The sequence below is a fragment of the Myripristis murdjan genome, chromosome 5 (genome assembly GCF_902150065.1).
Source record: "Myripristis murdjan chromosome 5, fMyrMur1.1, whole genome shotgun sequence".
NCBI classification, from domain to species: Eukaryota; Metazoa; Chordata; class Actinopteri; order Holocentriformes; family Holocentridae; genus Myripristis; species Myripristis murdjan.
The window spans coordinates 11,358,208-11,380,514 of record NC_043984.1 but is presented as its reverse complement, the minus strand read 5'-3'; the positions used below and the strand labels follow the sequence as shown (position 1 = coordinate 11,380,514).

General features: G+C 42.3%; 3 protein-coding genes across 5 annotated transcripts in view; 2 read left to right on the top strand and 1 right to left on the bottom strand.

The window, feature by feature from the left end:
- Positions 1 to 3,149, top strand: part of myg1 (myg1 exonuclease) — a 23,751-nt gene extending 20,602 nt beyond the window's left edge. Inside the window, exon 7 of the mRNA XM_030051885.1 lies at positions 2,819 to 3,149. Within this exon, the coding sequence (XP_029907745.1) occupies positions 2,819 to 3,008 (190 nt within the window). The 3' untranslated portion in view covers positions 3,009 to 3,149. The remainder of the gene's footprint in view (positions 1 to 2,818) is intronic.
- A 4,095-nt stretch (positions 3,150 to 7,244) lies between these two features.
- On the top strand, positions 7,245 to 13,084 carry LOC115359409 (leucine-rich repeat-containing protein 3-like). Its single transcript, XM_030051891.1, has 2 exons — positions 7,245 to 7,372; positions 9,910 to 13,084. Exon 2 carries the CDS (start codon positions 9,977 to 9,979, stop codon positions 10,832 to 10,834), a length of 858 nt encoding a protein of 285 aa, XP_029907751.1. The 5' UTR covers positions 7,245 to 7,372; positions 9,910 to 9,976; the 3' UTR covers positions 10,835 to 13,084.
- A 1,625-nt stretch (positions 13,085 to 14,709) lies between these two features.
- Positions 14,710 to 22,307, bottom strand: part of col2a1b (collagen, type II, alpha 1b) — a 56,388-nt gene continuing 48,790 nt past the window's right edge. For all 3 annotated transcript variants that reach the window (XM_030051880.1, XM_030051881.1, XM_030051882.1), the window contains 8 exons: positions 21,884 to 21,937; positions 21,406 to 21,513; positions 21,109 to 21,162; positions 18,246 to 18,353; positions 16,877 to 17,165; positions 16,342 to 16,529; positions 15,506 to 15,748; positions 14,710 to 15,367 (listed from right to left, as the gene is read on the bottom strand). In XM_030051880.1, coding sequence (XP_029907740.1) covers positions 15,221 to 15,367; positions 15,506 to 15,748; positions 16,342 to 16,529; positions 16,877 to 17,165; positions 18,246 to 18,353; positions 21,109 to 21,162; positions 21,406 to 21,513; positions 21,884 to 21,937 — 1,191 coding nt within the window. In that variant the 3' untranslated portion in view covers positions 14,710 to 15,220. The remainder of the gene's footprint in view (positions 15,368 to 15,505; positions 15,749 to 16,341; positions 16,530 to 16,876; positions 17,166 to 18,245; positions 18,354 to 21,108; positions 21,163 to 21,405; positions 21,514 to 21,883; positions 21,938 to 22,307) is intronic.

Genomic DNA, 22,307 nt, shown 5'->3' with positions numbered 1-22,307 from the left:
CATTTTTTTCTCGCCTCTCTCTCTCTCTCTTGCTCTAATATATAACACACATATATGTATTTTCTGTGAGCATTATCCGTCTGGCTCATAATCACCCTCTTCCCTTTCAGCACCTTTTGTTCCTCTCTCCCTCTCCCCTTGCTGTCTTTTTCATTAATCCTGTTTCTGCTTCCCTCCTTCATCTCCCTCCTCTCCCCATCTCTATATGTCTCACCTTTCACACTGTCTATCCCTCCCTCCCATCCTTCTCAACTTTTTTTTCCCTCCTTCACTCCTCTGAAAAATCTCATCAAAAGTGTCTGCCAGCTCAGCTGACCTCACTCTCGACTGAAAGGACAGATACCTGTTTATGGTTGCAAAGCACTTCAAAGATTTCGCTTAATGCAAACATGGCGCTTGTCGTGGCGCTGGATGAGAACAATGGATGCGAGTCAGATAAAACCCTAGCTCCAGATGGCTCTTTCTACGGGTGGCCTGGTTCCTCCCAGTAGGCATGTGCCGGCTCCTCTCGAAAGGGGTGTTGTTATCACCTGTGTCCCTGCAACTGCACCTGAAAAAAAAAAAAAAAATCTATTTTTATCAGCATCACTTTGCTAAGGAAATGCAAGGAAAGAAGCGAGAGCGACTGGAGTTCTTTGCTGAGATTTATGTTTCTAGGTTCACATGCTGTCTGAACTGAACCAGAAAACTGAAGCATTTACTCCCAGAAACACTCACTGGTTACTGTCACAGTTTATGTTCCTGCTTTTTATTTTATTCTCAGCGGAGGCATCGTAGATGAAGGGAGGATGAAAACCTGGCTGTCTCATTTCTGGCTGTGGGAGACAAATGTATGGCCACTTACGCAAACTGAATTGTTGTAAGGCAGTGATGACAGGGAAAGACCTAGAATTCAGTCTGATTCCCCAATAAAGTGTATACTTCTTTTTTTGTTTTCTTTTTCCTTTCTTGGCCCTATTTGTAATTTGTTTGGCTAAATTATTGCTATGGCCAGCATTGGAAGGAAAGAATGTGTGAAGTGTGTGCCATCTCTGGTGCAAAGATGGATTCTGAGTCAGCAAGCTGCAGGTGGATTCAACTTTAACACCTCTGCATTTATGAAAATGTCTCTTGTTATTGTCTTTGAGAGGAGAATTGAACAGACGGCAGCTTACATAGACGCGAGCGATTTCTAAATTACATTGCACATGGCCATGCAGCCGCAGTGTGTTTATTCTTGAGCAGCTACTTTCGTAACAAGGCACTAATTCACATAGCTCATTATGGTAACACTATAGATAAGGTCTGGGTGTCTTAGAGTTGTCTCTCATGAGAAGTTCATTTGCTAATTGTGTGCGTATTTTTAGATTGGTGATCTTGAGAATTAGATCTTCCAGGCTTGTCATTGTAACAACAAGAGTCATCCCCCTCCTACTCCTTCCCTCATTACCAGCCTTGTTGACCTTTCCTAGGAGCTCGTTTTCCAGCCACACTGTGGAGCTATTGATTGGTTGATTCATTTAGACTTAACAGGGATCAGGAAACTGCCATGCGTTCCTCCCCAGGTTGTCCTGTGGCAGTCCGTACGATGAATAAGACATCAGCGCGTTTGGGTAACAGCGCGGAAAATAGGCCAGCGAAGATAAAGATGTCGAGTTTCATTGCACGTTTAGATATCCCCCATTTGAAAGTCTAATTCACCATTCAATATGAGTGATGCTATTAACTGTCTGGAGCCCCTCCACTTGTTAGAGATGAGCATCTTAGAGGATGCAACCAAGAATGGAGATGAAGAGGTTGTGTTTTTAAATATTCAAAGGGATTCGGCGTGTTCTGGAAAGAAACCCTTCAAAAGTTGAGAGCAAGAGAGATGCGGTCACATTTTAAAAAAAAAAAAAAAAAAACGCTTCACTTACTTTGACAACCACACTGGTGTCACTTCATTTCTTCCAGTGTGTCACATTTCATCAGGCATGTGACAGAGAAGAAGAGGAACTTTTTTTTTTTTTTTTTTTTTTTAAATCTGATGGTGTTGGTTTGTCAAGGTACAGACAGTCCTATTCCCGAGACAATGTAAGGCTGCTAAATATCTCCATAATCGTCTGAGAGAATTGAGATAATAACCCAATCATGAATGATGGGGAACCCAGCCTTCCCCCCAAAAAAGAAAAGATTGGGTGATGTATTTGAAATAATCTTCAAGCTTCAAGGATAACACGCTGCATACAGCAAGCAGTAAATGAGCTGCTCAACATTTTTATGAATTTTCAGCCTCCAGATCCCATCAAGAGCCACTTTCTCGAGGTCAGCTTGTAAACTGTAGCAGGACCTGTATTCCCTGCTTCGCCTTGCAAGATTGACTATTGACTTCGGTACCACCGCGTCGCCTACCAACTTTACTGTGTCGAGCTGTGATTTTCCACATTGTTAGAGAAGAATGAAGCTGATTTTATTGGTCTATTTGTTGGCACTGATTGTAGCAGTGCTATATGTGCCCACTGCAAAATCTCAAAAGGCCTTCAAATCAGGTCGTTGAAGAAAATCATAATGATCGTTTTTTTAAATCACCTTTTTTTCAGACATATTTTGTCTTTGCTAATTTTATTGTGGATTCATGTATCTTTGCTGTAATCCTGATTTTGAAGTTCATTGATAACTTATTTAATTTATGCAGAAATTTATAAGTCCTCTGATTATTATTGTAGTCGCTGTTGTTTTTGTTTTTGTTGTTGTGCGGACGTGTATAGGACTTTGTGTAACATCATGTGTCAACAGGGAGTAGCTGACCACACTGTGTCCATCTGTGTGTCCATCTGCCCTTCTCTTTTCCCTGTCCCAGGCTGCCGCTGCCAGAGGAGTGGCGTGGCGTTCGTGACAACGCGCTGTCGGAGCTCTGCGGGATTAAGGGCTGCATCTTCGTCCATGCCGGAGGCTTTATCGGCGGGAACCAGACTCAGGAAGGAGCTCTGGAGATGGCCCGGAGGACCCTGCAGGCCGCGGCCCAGCCCCCTGCCAACGGCAGCAGTTGACCGGCCAGGGGGGACGGCCAACTGCAGATTTTCTTTCACCAGTCAGTCTTTAGAGGTGATTGCAACAATCGAAATTTTACTCATTTACTCGTTTGTGACTTGTACTTCCCAGTCAGGGCAAGTACTACTTCATTCTGCTTTGTCAGAATGGGGATGGTATGGAAATGAGAGCCAAATAGCCCTTCTGAAATCCTGTATGTCATCACAGCCCCATTCTGAATTATAATGGTGACTCCTGTTATTATTTTTGTTTGTACTGAAACCAGCACTGCTAGTGCTTGCATTCAAATCTGTGTTTGTCGTGTAATTCATTTGCAATAAAATACCATTCGACTGATAATTGTTTGTCTGAGAAGTTTGTGAGTAAAAAGTGTGACAAATTGTGTCCTTTCTAATGGATTTGTTTCACTTTTAGGTAAGACCAAATGATCAAGTGATCCTTCCTTCTCTTCTACTGATATCTTTCCCTTTTCGCCGTGACTCAAAGCAAGATTAACACAGATAAGCCGAGCCACTACAGTATCTTCAAAGCCCAGGAATGCCACGGCCTTTTCCTCCAAGGGTTGGTTTAATAGACGCAGGGACACTGGTTCATCCTTTCATTTGCCGCATGCTGACATTAAGTGCAGCGCTATGCCGAGACACAAAAGACTACACTCCCTGCTCTTGGATCAAAGCATCAATAATCAGTCATGATTAATCCAAAGAAATTAATTTCCAAATGACACAAAGAGGTGCTTCTTATGGCAGCGGTGTCGTGACAGGGCTACTGGCGGTAGGACAAGAGCTGCTCAGTCAATTTGCTGATAATGAAGTATGGGAATGTGCCGTGAATTTTCTCATTAATACTCCAGAATTTTTTCCCTTCCTATCTCTACCTGTCAGTCCTGCTTTTCTCACTCCCCACAATGCTGGCGGTTCTTGCCCAGTGTGATATTTTGCGCTGTATAATATCACTGTGGTGCACTTGCTTTTATATTATAATTTTTTATTATTAGATGATTTTGTTTGTCTTTTATCCATTGATGCGAGTGTTATTGCACAAACGCTGCAACAGCCACAGATTAATTTATTCTTAATCACAGCTGTCAGTGTTGCTCAGCCTCTTTTTCCTCAGTTGCCATTCACAGTGCTCAGCGTTTGCAGGCTGTTAATTCCTCACTGTGCTCTCTTGTTCTCGCTCTTATCCTCTGTCTCTCTGTCCCACTTGCTCTTTTCCTCTTTTTCTCCATAATTGCAGCTTTGCTTGCCCTCGGCACGCACAATTGGTGTCATTTTGTCGGGGCCAATACACATTCCACGGTCAAGATAACAGAGCTCTCCTTTCAGGTCTCATCCGAAAAACAAATTTCATGTTCATCATCTGATCTATATTTACGCCCAAGTTTCAACTGCTGAGTAACTGTTTCGGTTTTAGCTGAGGGTGCAGAGGGTTTTTTATAGCTGTGGAGACACATACAGTGTTCCTGTCACATGCTCTTTCTCGCCCTCCCCCCTCTCTCTCTCTCCCCTTTGCTCGCACACTTTCACACTCTCATTTTAGCGTTATTACTTATGCGCTCTCTGTTCTGCTGGACTTAAGCCAAGGTCTCAATCCAATCAATAAATATCTGATACAATCCGTGCCAATCACGTGGCTGTGATTTTAATCTCTGCCAACCAATAATCTGTTGTCATGGGAGACACCGAGGATGGGTGTTTTTTCCCCTGCTGTTAACCTCAAATGACACACATTGAGAGGAGCTGAAGACGGCAAATCTAAATTCACCACAGACCGAATTTATAGACACCTTGAGTGCACATCAAATCAAAGGGGGGAAAAATAAGCTGATACGTATTGATTTGAATTCCCAGCCGCCAACCTTTTCTGAAGCGCAGGCAATCACACAATTTCAGACTTATTCATAATCAAGCGCAATTGCGTGATTGCTGTGCACGGTCCACGGGGATTCGGTAGATGCTGAGGTTTGATTGTAAACTCCGGTTTTCTACCTGTAGCTCAGTTTCCACCACCACAGGGCCGGCCTGGGCTAACACTTTTCCCTGTGTCAAACCTGCCAAACATTTTATTACGCTTTGTGCTGTCAGAGGTAATGACTCCATCCTGAATAGTTGATTCCAGCAACCCAGCAGCGGACCAAAGCTTTGTTTTGGTGCTCCGGTGTAAGCAGTTTTAGATGACTCCAGCTCAGGCAAGTCCCAGTTGGCCTCCCTGTGGAAAAATGGCTACTGAGCGCCTCAGCAGAACACCTGCCCCCAGCCTGACCTGTTGTTAGTGGATTCAGTCCCCGCAGAATTTCAGGCGAGTTGCAGAAAAGCTCCGCTGCTCTCTCCAGACTCTCCATCTTTTCCGCTCCATCAGGCGCGCTCAACATGCAGGAACACAGTTGGCCATGCGGTTTGGTCTCTCTTATTTCATTTTACACAAATAGCAGCGAAAATGATAGCATGCGGTCGGCTGCCCTTTGAAAGTAAAGATTCTGTTAAGTGTGTATCATTCCCTCTCCCTCTTTTTGTTGGCAGATTTCTCCAGCCTTGTGTTCAGTTCAGTTTTCCATTCAGATGACAGGCAAATAAATGACGCCAAACCTCTGTGCCTCGCTGAAGTCAGGTTTTCCACTGGTCCGCCTGACATTGTCATTATTTCCCCTTGCTCATTTTGACTATTAAACCGCTCCCAGGCATACAGTTTTTCTGAAACTGGTTCTGCAAAGGACACACCAAATAGGCACCACATTAACACTCCATTTTGGTTCACTTCACACCCTCCTCCCCCCCCATTTCTCTCCTCGAGTTTTCCTTCTGCAAATTGAATTGCTCAACCTTCAGCATGTCATTCACTCTCTATTCAAGGACCAAGCACATAGGCAACGTATAATACCTTTTGGAAATGCTGCTTCCCACTATGGTGCGGTTTTCACACATTTCTCCTCTGCAAAATTTATCTTCCAGTCACCCCGGCTGGAGCCTTGTGTCCTCGGCTTGTTACAAGCCGAGGAGAAGAATCTTCATGTGTCAAGGGCAAACATTCACAGAGATTCAACCTTAAAGAAGTAGAAGAAGAGCGGCGTATCTATTGTATTTGCAACTCTCCACATTTTATTTGTCAGGGCTGGAAATGTGACAGTTTTGAGGTGGCTGATGAGAGCAGGACTGGCTGGAGAGGGAGAGGAGAAACGTGGGGTGCCATCATGGCTGTCAGACTTGTCCTTTCCCCCTCAGGGCTCTGCTTCACGTAGGCAGATATTGCTGCTGGTTGTGGGCACAAGGAGAGAGGAAGGCACTTGTCCTGAGGGTATTGTCTGTAAACCTGCTTGTGTGTGTATGTGTGTGCGCTGTGTGTGTATTTATATATCAAATAACATGTATGTGAGCAGAATGAATGTCTAGCGCCCCGTGTTTCTAAATTCAGGCATTTATTTCTATATTTCTGAGTGCAATAAGCGCATATGTTACACTTTGAATAGTCAGCCTCTGTCAAATAAGTTTTCGCCTTGATAGTTTGAGGTCTGTGCAGAGTGACAGATGGTGTGCCTACCTGGTTACCCTCCGAAAATAAGGCTGACAGAAGAGATGAGTGATTAAAGGACAAACGAAGAGGTGGCATCTTCCTCTTAATGTCGCTCTCTGCCTCAGCCCACTGATTTGGCTGGATCAGTCCCACTCAGCACTCCTGGTTGTCTTGCTGTGACAGCTGCAAATGAAAACAATGGTCGTCTGGGGGTTTGACACCTTTTGCAAGTCACGACTGAGCAAAATTTAAATGGATGATAACCACCAAAAAAAAAAAAAAAAGGTTGTGTTCTCTCTCTTTATTTTAAAAATGCATACAGTGTCCCTTCAATTGTTTACCTGGAATTCAGTCAGATTTTGTGCAATGGCTTTATTTGTATGACTCTGATTAATTAAGGCAACATCTAGTAGGGAGGAAATCAATCTCAGAAATCCAGGATGATTGTCATCTATACTGGTGACAAATGGGAGGATGACATACCTGCCTTGTTCGTCTTTGTCTCTTTAACAGAGAGAGAGAGAGAGAGAGAGAGAGAGAGAGAGAGAGAGAGAGAGAGAGAGAGAGAGAGAGAGAGAGAGAGAGAGAGAGAGAGAGAGAGAGAGTTTGCTCCACGTCTTTAATGCTTACTATCGTCTAGTACAACAGTGATGAAACCAACTTCTTCAAGCAACAGCAGTTGACAGAGCCGGACACAGAGCCGCGGCTCAAAGTTGACATCTTGTTTTTGCACATTGAACATGTCCAGTCTCCTGTCAGCAACAATCCGAAACAACCACTGAGGGGAGGGAATCTAAATAAAACCCGTCTTCCACCGCTGGAGCCCAACTTCACAACAACATCCTCTTCACAGGTGAGTAATATTTATTTCAACAGCGCTCATTTTCTCCATGCCACACTTTTACCCTGCCCTAGAGAGAAAACCACTTTACCATTCCTACTGGGATATTTAGCCCTATAATCTGCGGTAGTTGATAATGAGTTCCGTGCTTTAATGCATTCTCCTCTTTCCGCGGTGTTTCTTTATTTACAGTGACGCCAGCCCACAGCTTTTGATCGTAAATCATTCATCTAGACTGAGGCGGAAAAGCTCTGCAGGCGACATCGGCGGGCTACGAAGTTTCATTTCGATGATAAAAGTAATTAAGATCGAAAAATGAGATGGAGCAATGAATCGTAGCCAACTCTTTTAACCTTGCACTGAGAAAACCGTAGGGCTCGAATGTCTTCTACGGGGTTGGAAACTTTCCTTTTATTCGGATAATCCAATTTACCAATTTTACGGCGCTTAATTTGATTTGTTAATTGAGTTGCCCTCGGAAATGTTGACTTTGTGTAATGAAAGGTAAAAAAGATATGGGTGACTCACAGTCAGAAGCAGGACATGCCAAATTGCTGCCATTATTATTATTATTATTATTATTATTAATAATAATAATCATCATCATCATCATCATCATAATAATATTCTATTGTTGTTTTTGTTGTTAATATTATTATTGGGGTGGTTGGGGTAGTAAGATAGTTTGTTTTATGTTTTTATTCTGATTTTTTATTTATTTATTTATTATTCTGATAGATAAAGGGTAGACATTCTCTTATTGCAAACATCAGCTTTACAGTCCCAGCCAATCTCCCTCATATCATCTATCTTGGGAGTATAACATCTCTCTCTCACTCTCTCTCTCTCTCTCTCTCTCTCTCTCTCACACACACACACACACACACACACCACAAACTCCCTGTAAGTACCATTGTCATTCCCAAAATACAGTGGCAAATTACTGTTTGGAGCATTATCTGTGATTTCCATCAGCCTTATTTCCCTCTTCACCCACCTTGCTCAATCTACATTCAGAAACATTGGATTGATGGATGATTAATGATGACCAAAATCCTCATTTCTGACATTGCAAAGTGGCACAGCCACTGGATGGCCATCAAAATGACAGTGGAAATCACATGAGATTGGAATTGTCAGTCACCTATAGGTCGTTCAATCAAATCTAGGTCACTGTGGTCTGGAGATGAAGTCTGCCATTCCGCCTCTGTGGCATCTATAGGAGGGATTCAGGAGACATCAGGCTCATGGGAGTTATTCTGAAGACAGGGAGACAGCAGAAAGGGCTTGGCATTTAAGAGAATGTTTAATCAAATTTAAGGAGTCTATCGTGATTTGCTCCTGGAATAAGAACTTCAAATTGCTCTAATTACCTCAGCAAAACTAAAAATGGCCTGAAAATAGATGGTAAAAATGCCCCTGTGGAACTAAATGCCATGAATTCATGGATCTAGTCAGACAGGCAGACAGGCAGACAGACAGACAGACACACATGAGACTAAGGGATTCAGATGCAGCAGCAGTAATCTGACACACATAACACATGTAATGTATTCTCCAGTGGTTTTACCCATCAGATGTAGAGTCTAGCGACATTGTGCTTTTGCCTTTGCCTGCTATCTGCAGGAGCACTGAGCAGATACTAACCCTAGATACTACCCCCCACACCCCCACACCCCCACCCCCACCCCCCACCCCACATTGTCACTTATTTACACTGTGGGATACAGGCAGGATTGATGTTCTTGCCTGTAATAGTGTAGCAGGCACTACTTGGGCTATCGATCCCACTGTTTCCAACCTTCATCCCTCAGTCCTCTCCTCCCTCAGAATATGATAAAGCACTATTGCATCAAGGGAAAATAAATAGAGGGAAGAATGAAATGAAAGTGTATTGATGAGTGTAATGTGATAGAGGGGGAGTAAGGATAACCCTGCCCAATGATTTGTTTCCATTTAATGCAGGAAACAAATAAGGTTTCTGATCCTTATTAGGCCACTTAAAGGTCCATTCACTGCTGTCTGCTTAGACTGTAATTTATACACAGATCACCACCGTATGATGTCCTTACCCACAATTCCATTCCTGTTTACATAGAATAAAAGATCAGTAGTCAGGTCTTTTTTTCCTATAGCCTTGTATTATTAAGGTCAGGATCAGTTCCATTTCAAAGGAATTAATTTACACCACCAATGAGAAATTGAATCACTAGTGTGTACGACCTGTCTGATTCAGAATCTGTTGTCCTCTACCTGTAAGTGTAGACATGCTCTTGGCACTTGGGAATTACAGTGTCTGTCTGTACAAGAGGGCATTTATCAGATAAACAGGCTTAATCTCATTTCACCTTTCCGCCTCTTTACCTACTGACATGCTTTCTGCTCCTAAAAATGGTCCAAAACGATAATCTCCCATGTCAGCCTTCATTTTGATTGTGTCTGATGGATGAGAGTGTGCTGATGACAACGAGCAACAGATAGTGAGAGAGAGAGAGAGAGAGAGAAAATCAGCTGTTCCAGACTGTGACCCTGTTTTCCCAATCTGACAGGTTCTCCTGGCGAGACTGTGTGTGTCTGATTGGGACCTGGTGTGTGTCAGGGGGCTATGGTGAGGCGATGTGCACTGGCTGGTGTGAGGAGAGATGTGCCGGCGTCGGTGGGGAAAGAGGGCGAGGTAAAGGAGTGGATCTTCAGTCATGGCTGTGCACCTTGCTGTTGTTCTCGGCTCTGTGGGACCCCGTGTGCCCCCAGTGTCCGGACAGTTGCCACTGCGCCTGGGACACGGCCACGGTGCTGTGCTCAGATGCTGGGCTGCGGGAGATTCCCGAGGGCATCCCGCCAGACACCGTGTCCCTCCACCTGGAGCGCAACTACATCCGGAGCATCCCCGAGAGTGCCTTCATGGATCTGGTCCACCTGCAGGACCTGTACCTGTCCCACAACCGCATTGACTCGCTCTCCTCGGGGGCGCTGCGGCATCTGGGCCCCGAGCTGCGCCTGTTGGACCTCTCTCATAACCTGCTGAAGCAGGCCAGCAGGGATGAGTTTGGCTCCACACGCGCCAAGACGCGCCTCTACCACAACCCCTGGCACTGTGACTGCGCCCTGCAGGAGCTGATGGAGACCCTGAACCTGGAGCCGGAGACGGTGAACGGGATCGTGTGTGAGAGCTCGGTGCGCGGGGCAGGCGAGGGGAGCAGGTGGGAGGACCCCTCAGCTCAGGGGGAGCACGCGGGTCAACCCCTGGTCAAACTGCTGGACTCTGGGGTGAATTTCTGTAGCCTGCAGCGGAAGACCACCGACGTGGCCATGTTGGTGACAATGTTTGTTTGGTTCTTCATGGTAATCGTGTACGTGGTGTACTATGTGAGGCAGAACCAAGCCGAGGCCCGGAGGCATTTGGAGTACCTGAAGAGTTTACCCAGTCCACGCAAGACCCCCATGGAGACAGACACTCTTAGCACTGGCTTCTGAAGAAACCAGTGCCATTTACTGTATACGAAGAGTGACTGAAAAACCTCATAATGCTGTATTTGGATGGAGCTACTGTAGACCAGACTGTAGAACATGGTTACAATGGGACATGACCTCTTTACAACTGTGTCTTGTGATTGCAGTATTTATTTATTTTTTTTGGTAACTACTGTGCCCACTATGTGTTTTTTTATTTTTCAAATCCTGATGTATGTTTTCTTAATTGCATCAATTGTAAGTGAATATTTATTTTCTCCTGTTCTACCAAGCTGAATGACATTTAAAATAGTGAAATGAAATAGGGACAGTGGAAGCAAATTGAAATAAGATAGAAAAGCGGAAAAGAAGGAAAAGAAAGCCAATATTATTACCTTCCATCTCTCCCCTTTGAATACTCCCTTCCTGTGCTCTCACCATGATGGTCCATGCTGTGTCCTTTTATCTTCCATTAGGCTCTAGTTAGGCTGGTCTGACCAACTGGCCCATAATGAGCACTCGAAAGGCACTAATCAGTCTGAGTGTGTTTATCAGGTCAAAAGGGAGAGTGTGCACCCTGGTGTTTGGGTGTCTATTTAATTGCCTGCATGTGTGTGAGATTGTGTGCGCTCACATGCGTACCTATGTGTGTGTGTGTGTGTGGTTAGTGCCTTTGTGGTGTTTTTGTGCATCGTGTGGTCATTTCCTTTTTGCTTTTTCCATGCTATATAAGCGTTTCCCATTACAAGGTCACTGAGCCACTCATGCCTGTGTCAGTCGAGAACTGCTGATCTAAATTTACTCTCAGGAAGCAGCGAGAGCTGGAGGTGAAGTATTTTGCCTCTGAGCTGCAGCAATCAGCTCTAAAATATCTGGACAGCTTAGTGTACATACAGCTGTCTCTGCTATTGAGAAATTTCAGCCAGATTTAGAAATTGGTTCAATTATTAAGATGCTCATTGTTAGAAATTAAATTAATACAGCTCCTTTTCCTGAGAAAGGCTCTGTTATCTTAGATTTTAATTAATCTCTTCTTACTCACAGTGCTTTTTCAGACCTCTCTACACTGACTGCTGTGTACAAATTGTTCTGTTTTTCTCTATTTCCCGCATAGACTGTCTTGTAATTGATTCTTTCTCAAGCCACTGTGAAAACAAGCAAAACACTTTGATAATAAATGTTTTTTTTTTTTTTTCAGTCAGTGAATTTAAAGCCAGTAATGTTAAGTCTCTTTTAATGGCATTACTGATGAGCAACATGTATATAAACTGAACATCCAGCTCAGTGTTTGACGTAAATGGAACAAAACTGACTGGATTTACAGCCACTTTTTTTTTTTTTTTTTCTAATTTGACTTCAGTTCATTGTAATCACATTTACTTCAATGCCTTTGGAGCGGCACTTCACTGCGTATTGCGTGTTCCTCATTCTTCACTGCTACCAATAGAGGTTCTAAATTGCCTCTCTCAATTTCACATCTAATACTGGATTTTTCATTTAATCTGCATCCAAGAGGTTTTTCCATGTGTCTGCAGTCTGTCCAATAATCGGCTTATGTGTACAGTTACAGCCTTTGTTAATGTTCATGAATATAATAAAACATCAGTGTATTCCATTTTCCTCATCGGGGAATTGGGTTGGTAAAGCAGTTAGAGCTAAGTTTAAACTTAGAGTAGGTTGACTTACACTGTAATGTGCTCCATGTGGTGTGTGTGTGTGCTTTGTTATAGTCTACAAAGACTGCGGCTGGCTGAAGACTGTGCTCAGGCTTAAGATAATACTGTGAGAACTGAGAAATGTTGATGATAACTGGTCAAACTATAAACCTAAATAGGCTGTGGTATGTTGGGTATGTTGTAGTTGCAGTAACAAACCAGGGGTCGTTGTTTTGCAGTAAAAAGGTGGGCAATGTCTTGTGATTTACTTGTGGAACAATGTGGGTGTGAGCATTTCTTAGATGTTGGCTGTTTGTCAGAAGTCATAATTCTAATGTTGATATGCCTGACTTCAGTTTCCCAAATGCATCTCTACCATTAAAATCATCTTTGGCCCATTCATGTCAAGGTACATCAATGCTGTAGAAAACTCCAAACACAAAAACCAAGCATGTCCTGTGTGTTGTTTTTTGTATAATATATTTCTTTTTTATTGGTGATGTATTTTTGTCTCAGTGACTTGTTTTTCCTGTCCTGTTTGTATGCCGATCATTATTCAAACAAGGATTACATCATAGATTTGGAAAGCAGTACATTAAATAATAAATGAACTATCAAAAAAGTGATTTCAGGAAAAAAACAAAACAAACAAACAACAAAATATATATATAAAAATAAAAACAAACGTGGCTCTGTTTTGTTCATAGAAATGCTTCTACCTTTTATTGCTAAGGTGAAAGGTCAGGCAAGAAAGTGAGAGTGCATAGGAGAAAGAAGTACAGGATGACATAAATTCACAGCATGTGCTGATCACGGTCGGCAGTGTTTCCAGTTTCTACTCTACCATGCGTTTTAGCTAATGAAAATAAATTGAAAAACTATTACATATACCAAAAAGTGATACATGATATGAACTTTTACCACCTTCTTCTCCAAGGTTATTTGTTTTTGCAATCACCAACAAAACAAAACGCATACAAAATGGCCCGGCTATCATCCATCTCTCCACTGCCTTTTCTGGAGTTCTCTGAGCCGTTTCTCCCCCTGGAAACCACCACAAAAACACATCATGGAAGCGATAAGGTTAAGTGTGACTTCCTTCAGGAATTTTGCACTGGCAGAAAAAAACAAAACAAAAAGGGAAATCACAAGGGAAGAGTCAAAATCATTGCCCCAGATACTTCCTGCAAATGTGGGGGGAGAAACAAAACAGAAAACAAATCAAATAAAAAGCAACTTGAGTCTGTTACTTGGTTTTGTCTTTTATTTCCAATTTACATTAATTAAAATGTAACAAAAACAAGTCATGATCATCATATAATAATAATTATGCTATTATTATTAATAATAATAGTATTATTAATAATAAAAATATACACAACCTCACACAAATGTACCCTCTGCACCGGCTGACAGTTACTCCCTTCTCTCTGAAGGAGCAATGGATTGAGCAGTGAAGTCAGCCACACCCCAAATCTCATCAATGGTGTGTGTGTGTGTGTGTCTGTGTGTGTGTGAGAGAGTGTGCCAAGGGCAGAGGGCTTGTCCTGTGCGAGGGGACAGCTAGGGACTCATGGAAGGAAGTAGAGAGGGATGGGGTCAAAGGTCAAGCAAAAGGGGGGCAGCAGAGTCTGGGCTTTTATGACCCGGCTTCTCACAATATGGGTCACATTGGTATTTGCCTGATATTTGGGTTTGTAAACGCATATTCAAGGATAAAAGGCCTTATTTGCTTCGTGTAGATGTTTTTTTTTAGTGTGAGGTAGCTTTAAAATATCAAAACAAAAAAAAATTACTAAAATGAAAAAGAAATTCGTCATGGACATGTTTATTTATGGGGGCTGAAGCAGGAGGCTGGGGCAAGGCAGGGACATTTATCACGCTGAAATACAAAATCCCAGGGTGAAATGTACTCTCTGAGAAACTGTATATATATGTATACACACATATACATATATATACATATATACAAGTCACTACATATCAGTATCTGGTTGTTAAAAAATACAGACTGTTTTACAACAATAGCACCATTGACTTTATTATAATACACAGTAACTTTCTGATACACACTGTGGTGGTAGAAATAGGAACACCTGCACTTTCTAAAGTAGCTAAATTTTTGGTTTCAACAAGATATGCATGTTTTAGTGGATATGAAAAAGGAGTGACGGGGGATAGGGGAGAGAAGAGGAGGAAGTAAGAGAGTAAGATGGAGGATAAAGGTCTTTTTTATTATTTGTAAGTGGGCTTTTTTTTTTTTTTTACTTAGCAACACACTTAGTCCTAACACACCTGGGACCCAAACCTAAACAATAAATAAATAACGCCAACATATTTTTTTCACCCTAGATCCCTGGCATGTTCCCTCACACTCCTCATACTTCCTCCCTCTTGTTCATGGGGGGGTGGGTGGGTTACTGTTCACCCTCACCCAGGGTGGGGCTCTGGGGTACACTGGATGTCCTTAAGGGGCTGGAGGGGGTGGGGGTGGGGGGTGACTGGAGTCAATGCTGGATGAATCACAGATGACAGGTACTGGTGCCATTCAGTGCAGATATCCTGTGGAGTACGACTTGGAAAAGCACTTTTTACTTAGAAAAAAAGTCCCATTTTAAAAAAAGTGTCTTGATCTTTCCTTTTCTCTTCTTTCTCTCTTCCTCATTTGAAGCGTGTTCCTCTCTCATCTTTTTGTTTTTTTGTTTTTTTTTCTTTTAAATTTCCACTTCTTCTTTCTGTCTCGATCCCTCGTTCTTTACAAGAAGCAGACTGGCCCGACGTCGACTCCAAACTCCTGGTCTGCTCCACCGATATCCATGGGGGCAATGTCCACGATGGGCAGACGAGAGGTCTTCTGCGATCTGTATTCAATCACTGTCTTGCCCCACTGTCCTGTGTGTTTCTGCAGAGAGTGGAAAATCATAACAAATGTTAGATGACTTTTGGCAGCTGCAGACCTCTGGACAATGAGATTAGGTCGGCCAGTGTGTGAGCGAACAACTGACAATAACAGAGAAAGCGCTAGAGCTGCCAGTCTCACCGTGCAGCCGTCCTCCATCACGCTGTAAGTGAAGCGGCTGTTGCCCTCGGCTCTGATCTCCACGTCATTGGAGCCCTGCAACAGCACGGCCTTCTTCAGGTTGCCCGTTGAGGCGTCCATGTAGGCCACACTGTTCTTACAGTGGTAGGTGAGGTTCTGGGAAGCCTCGGTAGACAGCAGTCTCAGGAAAGTCATCTGGATGGCAGCAGTGTTGGGTGCCAGGCTGTCATCGCCATAGCTGAACTGCATAGAGCCGCCGGTGAGAGAGGAAATAATGACAGTGTTATGATCTTTTCTACTGTGACAACTTTGCCGATCATGTGCCATGTCTCATATCTTGGGGCACAACTGCTCTAATTTAGCCTAAAATGCTCAAATGGAGACTGATTAGTCTACTAATAATGTTGCAACGAAAATTTCAGCTTCAAGTATGAGCCACAAAGAAAAATATTTTCCAGTCTAAATAGCTTCTGTGTGATTTGGCGAAGTTTCCAGTCCAGACAACCCAATACAACAGAGCTGGGGGTGTATTCCTTTTCTGTATCTTGTATCTGTATCTATCTGCTCCCATTGCACATGATTTAGAGGCAGACAGATGCAGTGTGATGGGATTCTATTTCTTTTTGAAACACCTATCTTGCCCCATTGTACTGATTTGCTGGGAGAGGAGGAAAATCACAGCAGACTAGAAACCCTGCCAAATCACACAGAAGCTATCTGTATGAATAGACTCCATTAGAGGTAAGTGGGAAAACATGTTTGTTTGTTTTGTATTCGACGTGAGCTGTTTCTTTAGCTTAACTGTACAGAAAGCTGAAAATGATGGTGCGACTCACGTGGAATCCTCCATTCATTGTCTCTCCGAACCAGATGTGTTTGCGGTCCTTGCTCTTGCTGGACCACCAGTTCTTGCGTGGGATGCCAGAGGGCTTGGGGTAGACGCAGGACTCCCCAGTCTCCATGTTGCAGAAGACCTTGATGGCATCAATGGTGCAGCCCTGGTTAGGGTCGATCCAGTACTCTCCTACGGGCAGAGAGAGGGAGACACAGGGGCCCAACAACATCAGCTTTCAGGATGGCAGTGGTTGTATTTGGCACTTCTGATCAGTCACCTCCTATATGTTCTCTTTGCAAGCAGCATGGAATAAGTGATGATTTTTGTAAATTTATCTTACAATCCTATTCTATATTATGTAATGAGGATATTTCAGAAACTGACTCTGAATTTCCCACTTCCACATGCCTCCACACTACTTACACTATAGCCCAGACCCAGACAAAACTTGGACTGTCAACACAGAACTTCATGCAGCTGAGTACCTACTTTGTTATCACACCCCAATTTGACCAATTCTTCTTGCTGTCACTCACCGCTCTTCCAGTCAGGGTGGCAGAGCTTCAGGTCTCTGCAGGTGCGAGCGGGGTTCTTCTTGGACCCCTCAGGGCTGCGGATGTTCTCAATCTGGTTGTTAAGGGACTTGAGGGTGGCGTCGACCTCAGCGTCGTGCTGGCGGAGGTTTCCGGAGGCCTGGTCAGCTCTCATGTACCGCAGAGGATCGGGTGACTTTTCAGGCTGAGACAGGCCAGCGAAGGCAGACATATCGATGCCAGGGCCAGGAGGACCAGGAGGACCGGGGGGTCCAGGGTTTCCAGGAGGACCCTGAGATGAGAGGTGGAATAAAGAAAAAGTAGGGAGGGTTATATTTGGCACTACAGGCTGCTTGGATCTCTCTTGTGTGGTCACCGCTTCACCTGATCTCGACTCTGTCTGGCTCAGAAATGGTGGAATACCTTTTCTATTTCAGATGGAACACACAAATCCCTCCATACCTTCTGTCTGATGTAGAAAACCTATTTAGTCACTAATTACCTAATTGCTCTCATATCACTCCTAGTAGCTTTAATTTGAAAGTTCTACGTTTTCTTCTTTTCTTCTTTTTACTTGTCTTCTTCCTAATGCTAATGCCATGGCCATGTCTCTCCTTATCAACTCACTGTGCTTGTCATTTTAGTAATGTAGTGATCAATAGACACTAATTCTACTGATGCACTCATGACAAGTCGTTCCAGATAACGGCGTCAGCTAAATGCCTAAAATATAAATGTAAATGCATGTTTACAGAAGGATGGATCAACGAGATGCACAATTGTGTGATCATGTGGGTAGAATTTTCAGGGACATCTTGACTTCATGTTTAATTATGGATGTGATTCAGATGTTTATAAGGATGCTGGAGCATGTGAGGGGAAATTTTACACCACCATTGGATCAAAGAGACTAGGAGGAAAGATGAAACAGTGCTATAGTCAATATATTACTGGAAAGGGAGTCAGCTGTGTGGGTCATCAGTACATGATACAGGATGCATTTCACCTGAGTAGTGCATTATTCTCGCAGACGCTGGCATAATTTAGCAAGGGGAGTTATTATGTTATATTTTGTGGTGTGAATTTTGCATGGCCAGAAGTGATGCCGGTTTGAATCAGAGTACAGTCTGCCTCTATCTCACCTCTGAAGGCATTTTGTATTCCTGAATACATAATTGTCAATGTGCATGCATGTGTTATGCATAACTCATGGTTGCAATTAAGCATAATAAGGCAGAACAAATTAACGTGATTAAAGAGGGTCTCAAATGAAAGCACACATTTACCGGCTCAAGGGTATTTTTAGCCCCTTATAATTCCTGCACTAGAGGATCAGTGTGACAGCAGGGGAAAGTTTGGTTGTGGCACTCACAGAAGGACCAGTCTCTCCCGAGCGACCACGAGGTCCAGGGGGTCCGATGGGTCCTGGCAGGCCGTTGGAACCATCCTTTCCAGCGGGGCCAACAGGTCCAGGTGGTCCCTATAAACACAGATGGAGAAAGGCTTTTCATAAGACACTGCATGTGAAAAAAAACAAAAAAAAAAAACAAACAACAAAATTAAATTACGGGTGAGGACTTTGCATTCACTACAAAATTCATGAAATTTCTAAGAGCAACAATGCTGTCTGAGCATCCCTCGACCGTGTAAATGTCACCTCATCTTAAGACAGTCAGATCAGCACTTTAACGACTGAATAATTGATAAATTTTTGTGCTAGACCCCAACTATATATCAGCTGGCAGATATCATCAGCTGATGTCCAAGAAAAGCCAGTGCATATTGCAGTAAAGAGTCTCTGCTCTCTCAATTTTCAAAGATTTTAGAAAAACTGTTTGTAGCCAGGCTTGACAATTTCATTGAAAAAGACAACTTAATCAGCGACCATCAGTATGGGTTTAGATCAAATAGGTCCACCTCAATGGCAGTCATGGATCTGGTGGAACAGATATCAACAGCAATAAATGATAAGTTATATGCAGTAGGGGTATTTATTGACCTAAGAAAGGCATTTGACACGATCCACCATGGTCTGCTTTTGAAAAAAATGGAAAGATACGGTGTCAGAGGACTTGCAAATGAATGGCTTAAAAGTTATCTTAGTGAAAGACTACAATTACATATGAACAATGTCGATTCTGACATGAAACACATTTCATTTGGAGTCCCTCAAGGCTCGGTACTGGGTCCAAAACTGTTTATAATGTACATAAATGATGTTTATAATATATTAATAAAATGAGATGTGTTTTGTTTGCCGACGACACCAGTCTGTGCTGCTCAGGAAGAGATTTGGATCAGCTCCTGGATACAGTTCAAAATGAGCTAAATATATTGAAGAAATGGTTTGATGCCAATAAACTGTCACTAAACATCAGCAAAACAAAATGTATCATTTTTGGTAATATATCAATAGACAGAGAGGTTAAAATCATGATTACTAATGAAGAAATAGAACGAGTATATGAGAATAAGTTCTTGGGTATCACAATTGATAATAAACTTAACTGGAAATCACATATAAAAAACTTAAGGTCAAAAATATCCAAAACCATTGCTGTATTGTACAAAATGAAAAACATTCTAAACCAGAACTCACCCTTCAACCTGTATTGCTCCCTCATACTCCCATACATGAGTTATTGTGTGGAAGTATGGGGGAACAACTACAAAACGGCCATTAATCCTTTATTCATACTACAGAAGAAAGTCATTAGAATTGTTAGCAAATCTGACTACTATGCACCAACCAATCCACTATTCATTGAATTGAAAACCTTAAAATTACAAGATCTAGTTGAACTCAACACTGCAATAATGATGTATAAGGCATAAAATTATCTGCTTCCGTGCTGTATTCAGGAGCTGTACCAGCATAGAGAGAGTCGGTACAACTTAAGGGGAACTGCCATCTTCAAAAACTAATGCAAGAATAAATAACAAAAATAGATGTGTATCAGTTATAGGGGTAAAAATATGGAATGGATTAGATAAAGAATTAAAAAATTGTAGTTTAATAAATAAATTTAAAAAGATGTACAGATCAAATATAATAGCGAGATATAGAGCAATAGTGTGATATAAATAACGTAAAGGGTTAGTTTCTAGTACTTTTCTGTATTTCTCTTGTTTTGTAAATTGAAGTGATTTATTGTTTCATTTCCTGTTAGTTGTTTTTTGCGTTTTGTTTGTTTGTTTGTTGTCTGTTTTCTGTTCTTGTTCTGTTTGTGTTGTTGTATTTTCTAGTAAGAAGATATTTAAGGGTCTAAAGGGTAGGCACAATAAGCTTAGGCTTCAGCCTACACTTTTTTGGTCTGTCTCTCTATGCAAGTGAAAATAAAGTGCAATGTATTAATTTACTCTTAAATGACCAAATAAAACTACTACTACTACTACTACTGTTAGGACCCGATTCTTTTGTTGAATGCCCAAGGACAGACCGGAGTCAATCTTCAGCTCTCAGATATAATATTTATTTGGTCACATGTAAAGCAAGGCAGCGCTGGTCTCAGTGTGACAGAGCTCTCGCAGGATCTCAGTCAGAATGAGTGTTGATATCAGGAAATGATACATATTTATGTTCTTGGGCTTGGGCCTGCCCCGTACATAGGTTGGACTTTAAACGCAACCGAGAGTAATTGGCCAGTTACTGGACATGGACAGGCCAACCACTGTCCATGCCTTGATCTCGGAATGTGTGATGCTATGTGTATGTATGTTGATTGGGCGTGTATCTAATGCAATAGACCTAACAAATAAGATAGAGAAAATATGTCTGGTTCCAGCTTTGTTTACCTTCTGCTAATAGCCAAGCTGTTCTGAATAATACAAGAAGCATTGAACTTTAACATGCATTGAATACTGCAAGAGACATGAACTATAAGGCCAATTATAAGGTAAAATGCACTTGAGATCATATAAAAATGGTGATATCATTAGTTTGTTAAGCAGACTCTACTGTTTACAATACTTTGTATGACAGCGAGTTGGCGGATCACAGCCGAGCAGATGGTGGTGCTGATTGTGCTAAGAAACTAAGAAGTTTAGTGTTCAGCTGCAAAACATCACGCCTCCAGTACATATCTTTATCACAACTATTTGACAATTCCTTACTACAAATGTGTCTTTATGTGTAAAATATATTGCCCAATATATTGTTATCAGATGTTATTTTATACCTAAATATCAATATCAATATCAACCCCCCCAAAAAAACAGCTCTGGTTTATACTCACTCTTGCTCCGGCAGGTCCAGAAGGTCCGGTAGCACCCTGGTCTCCAGCTTGACCCTGTAAGAGGAGCACAGATTATAGTCATGATAAATTAATGGATTAAGTAGTTGAATACTATAATATAGAAGTTAAACTCACACTACTTCCACTATTAATGAGGAACTGAATGTCAGAAAAACAATGACAAGACAAAATTACAAAGATCAATTTAACAGTTCTCATATGACTATTAAAACATAGATCTGTTTGGAACAAAGGCTAGGATACAAGAGGGTCTAGAGATTGAGTGTGTTATCTTACGGGAGGTCCAGGCAGACCCTGCAGACCGGTGAAGCCTCTGTGTCCCTTCTGTCCTCTCTCACCAGCCTCTCCAGCCTCTCCCTTATCACCACGGGGTCCTTGGGGTCCCTGAGAGACAGTGCATAACAGTCTGGTCAGGAAACACTCATGTCACCGGATTACGCTCTTCCAATTTCTTTTAAGTAGGGCACGGAACAAAGTTTGCTGTTGGATTCATAGTTTGATCACACAGTTTACTGTCTTTGCAGTTTTGTTTCACAACAGAAAAATGCAGGTGTCCTGCCAGAATGTACCAGCCTGAAGACTAGTGTTACTTTCAAGACTTTATTTGGCTCTGTGTGTAAATGCTTACACACTGAATTGTGTGGCTTTGTCTGTTAAACTTTGCAACAGATAGATCAATTCTGTGTTTATTTGTATCAGCGCAGGCCAGAGAAAATTCAAAAGTTGTGTGTGTTGCTGTTCAGAAAGTACATACAGCCATTCCTCTAGCTCCAGCGGGTCCTGAAGGTCCAGCAGGCCCTTGGGCGCCCTAAGAAAGGGGGAAAAAAAACATGGTTTCAAGATGGATTCATATGGTACTGTAATCTCCCTCTTTTACTTGCTCAGTGCTATTGTAGCTTTATAACAGAGCGTGACCTCCCACAACTATACTGATAACTCCGAAAGCCAAATGTGTCCACTGAATTACAATGGAATATAATGGAAGACAATTTCCGTACAAAAAAGCATTTAGGGATACCACATCAACTTGTCCTGATAAATTTAGTGAAATGACAGACGTTAATAAAGCTCTGCTGAAATGTAAATTGTCAATACATGTCATGCAAATGAGACATTACATGTAAAGGGTTTCACATGTTTGACTGTTACCATGGTGTTATTATTATAGCACCATAATC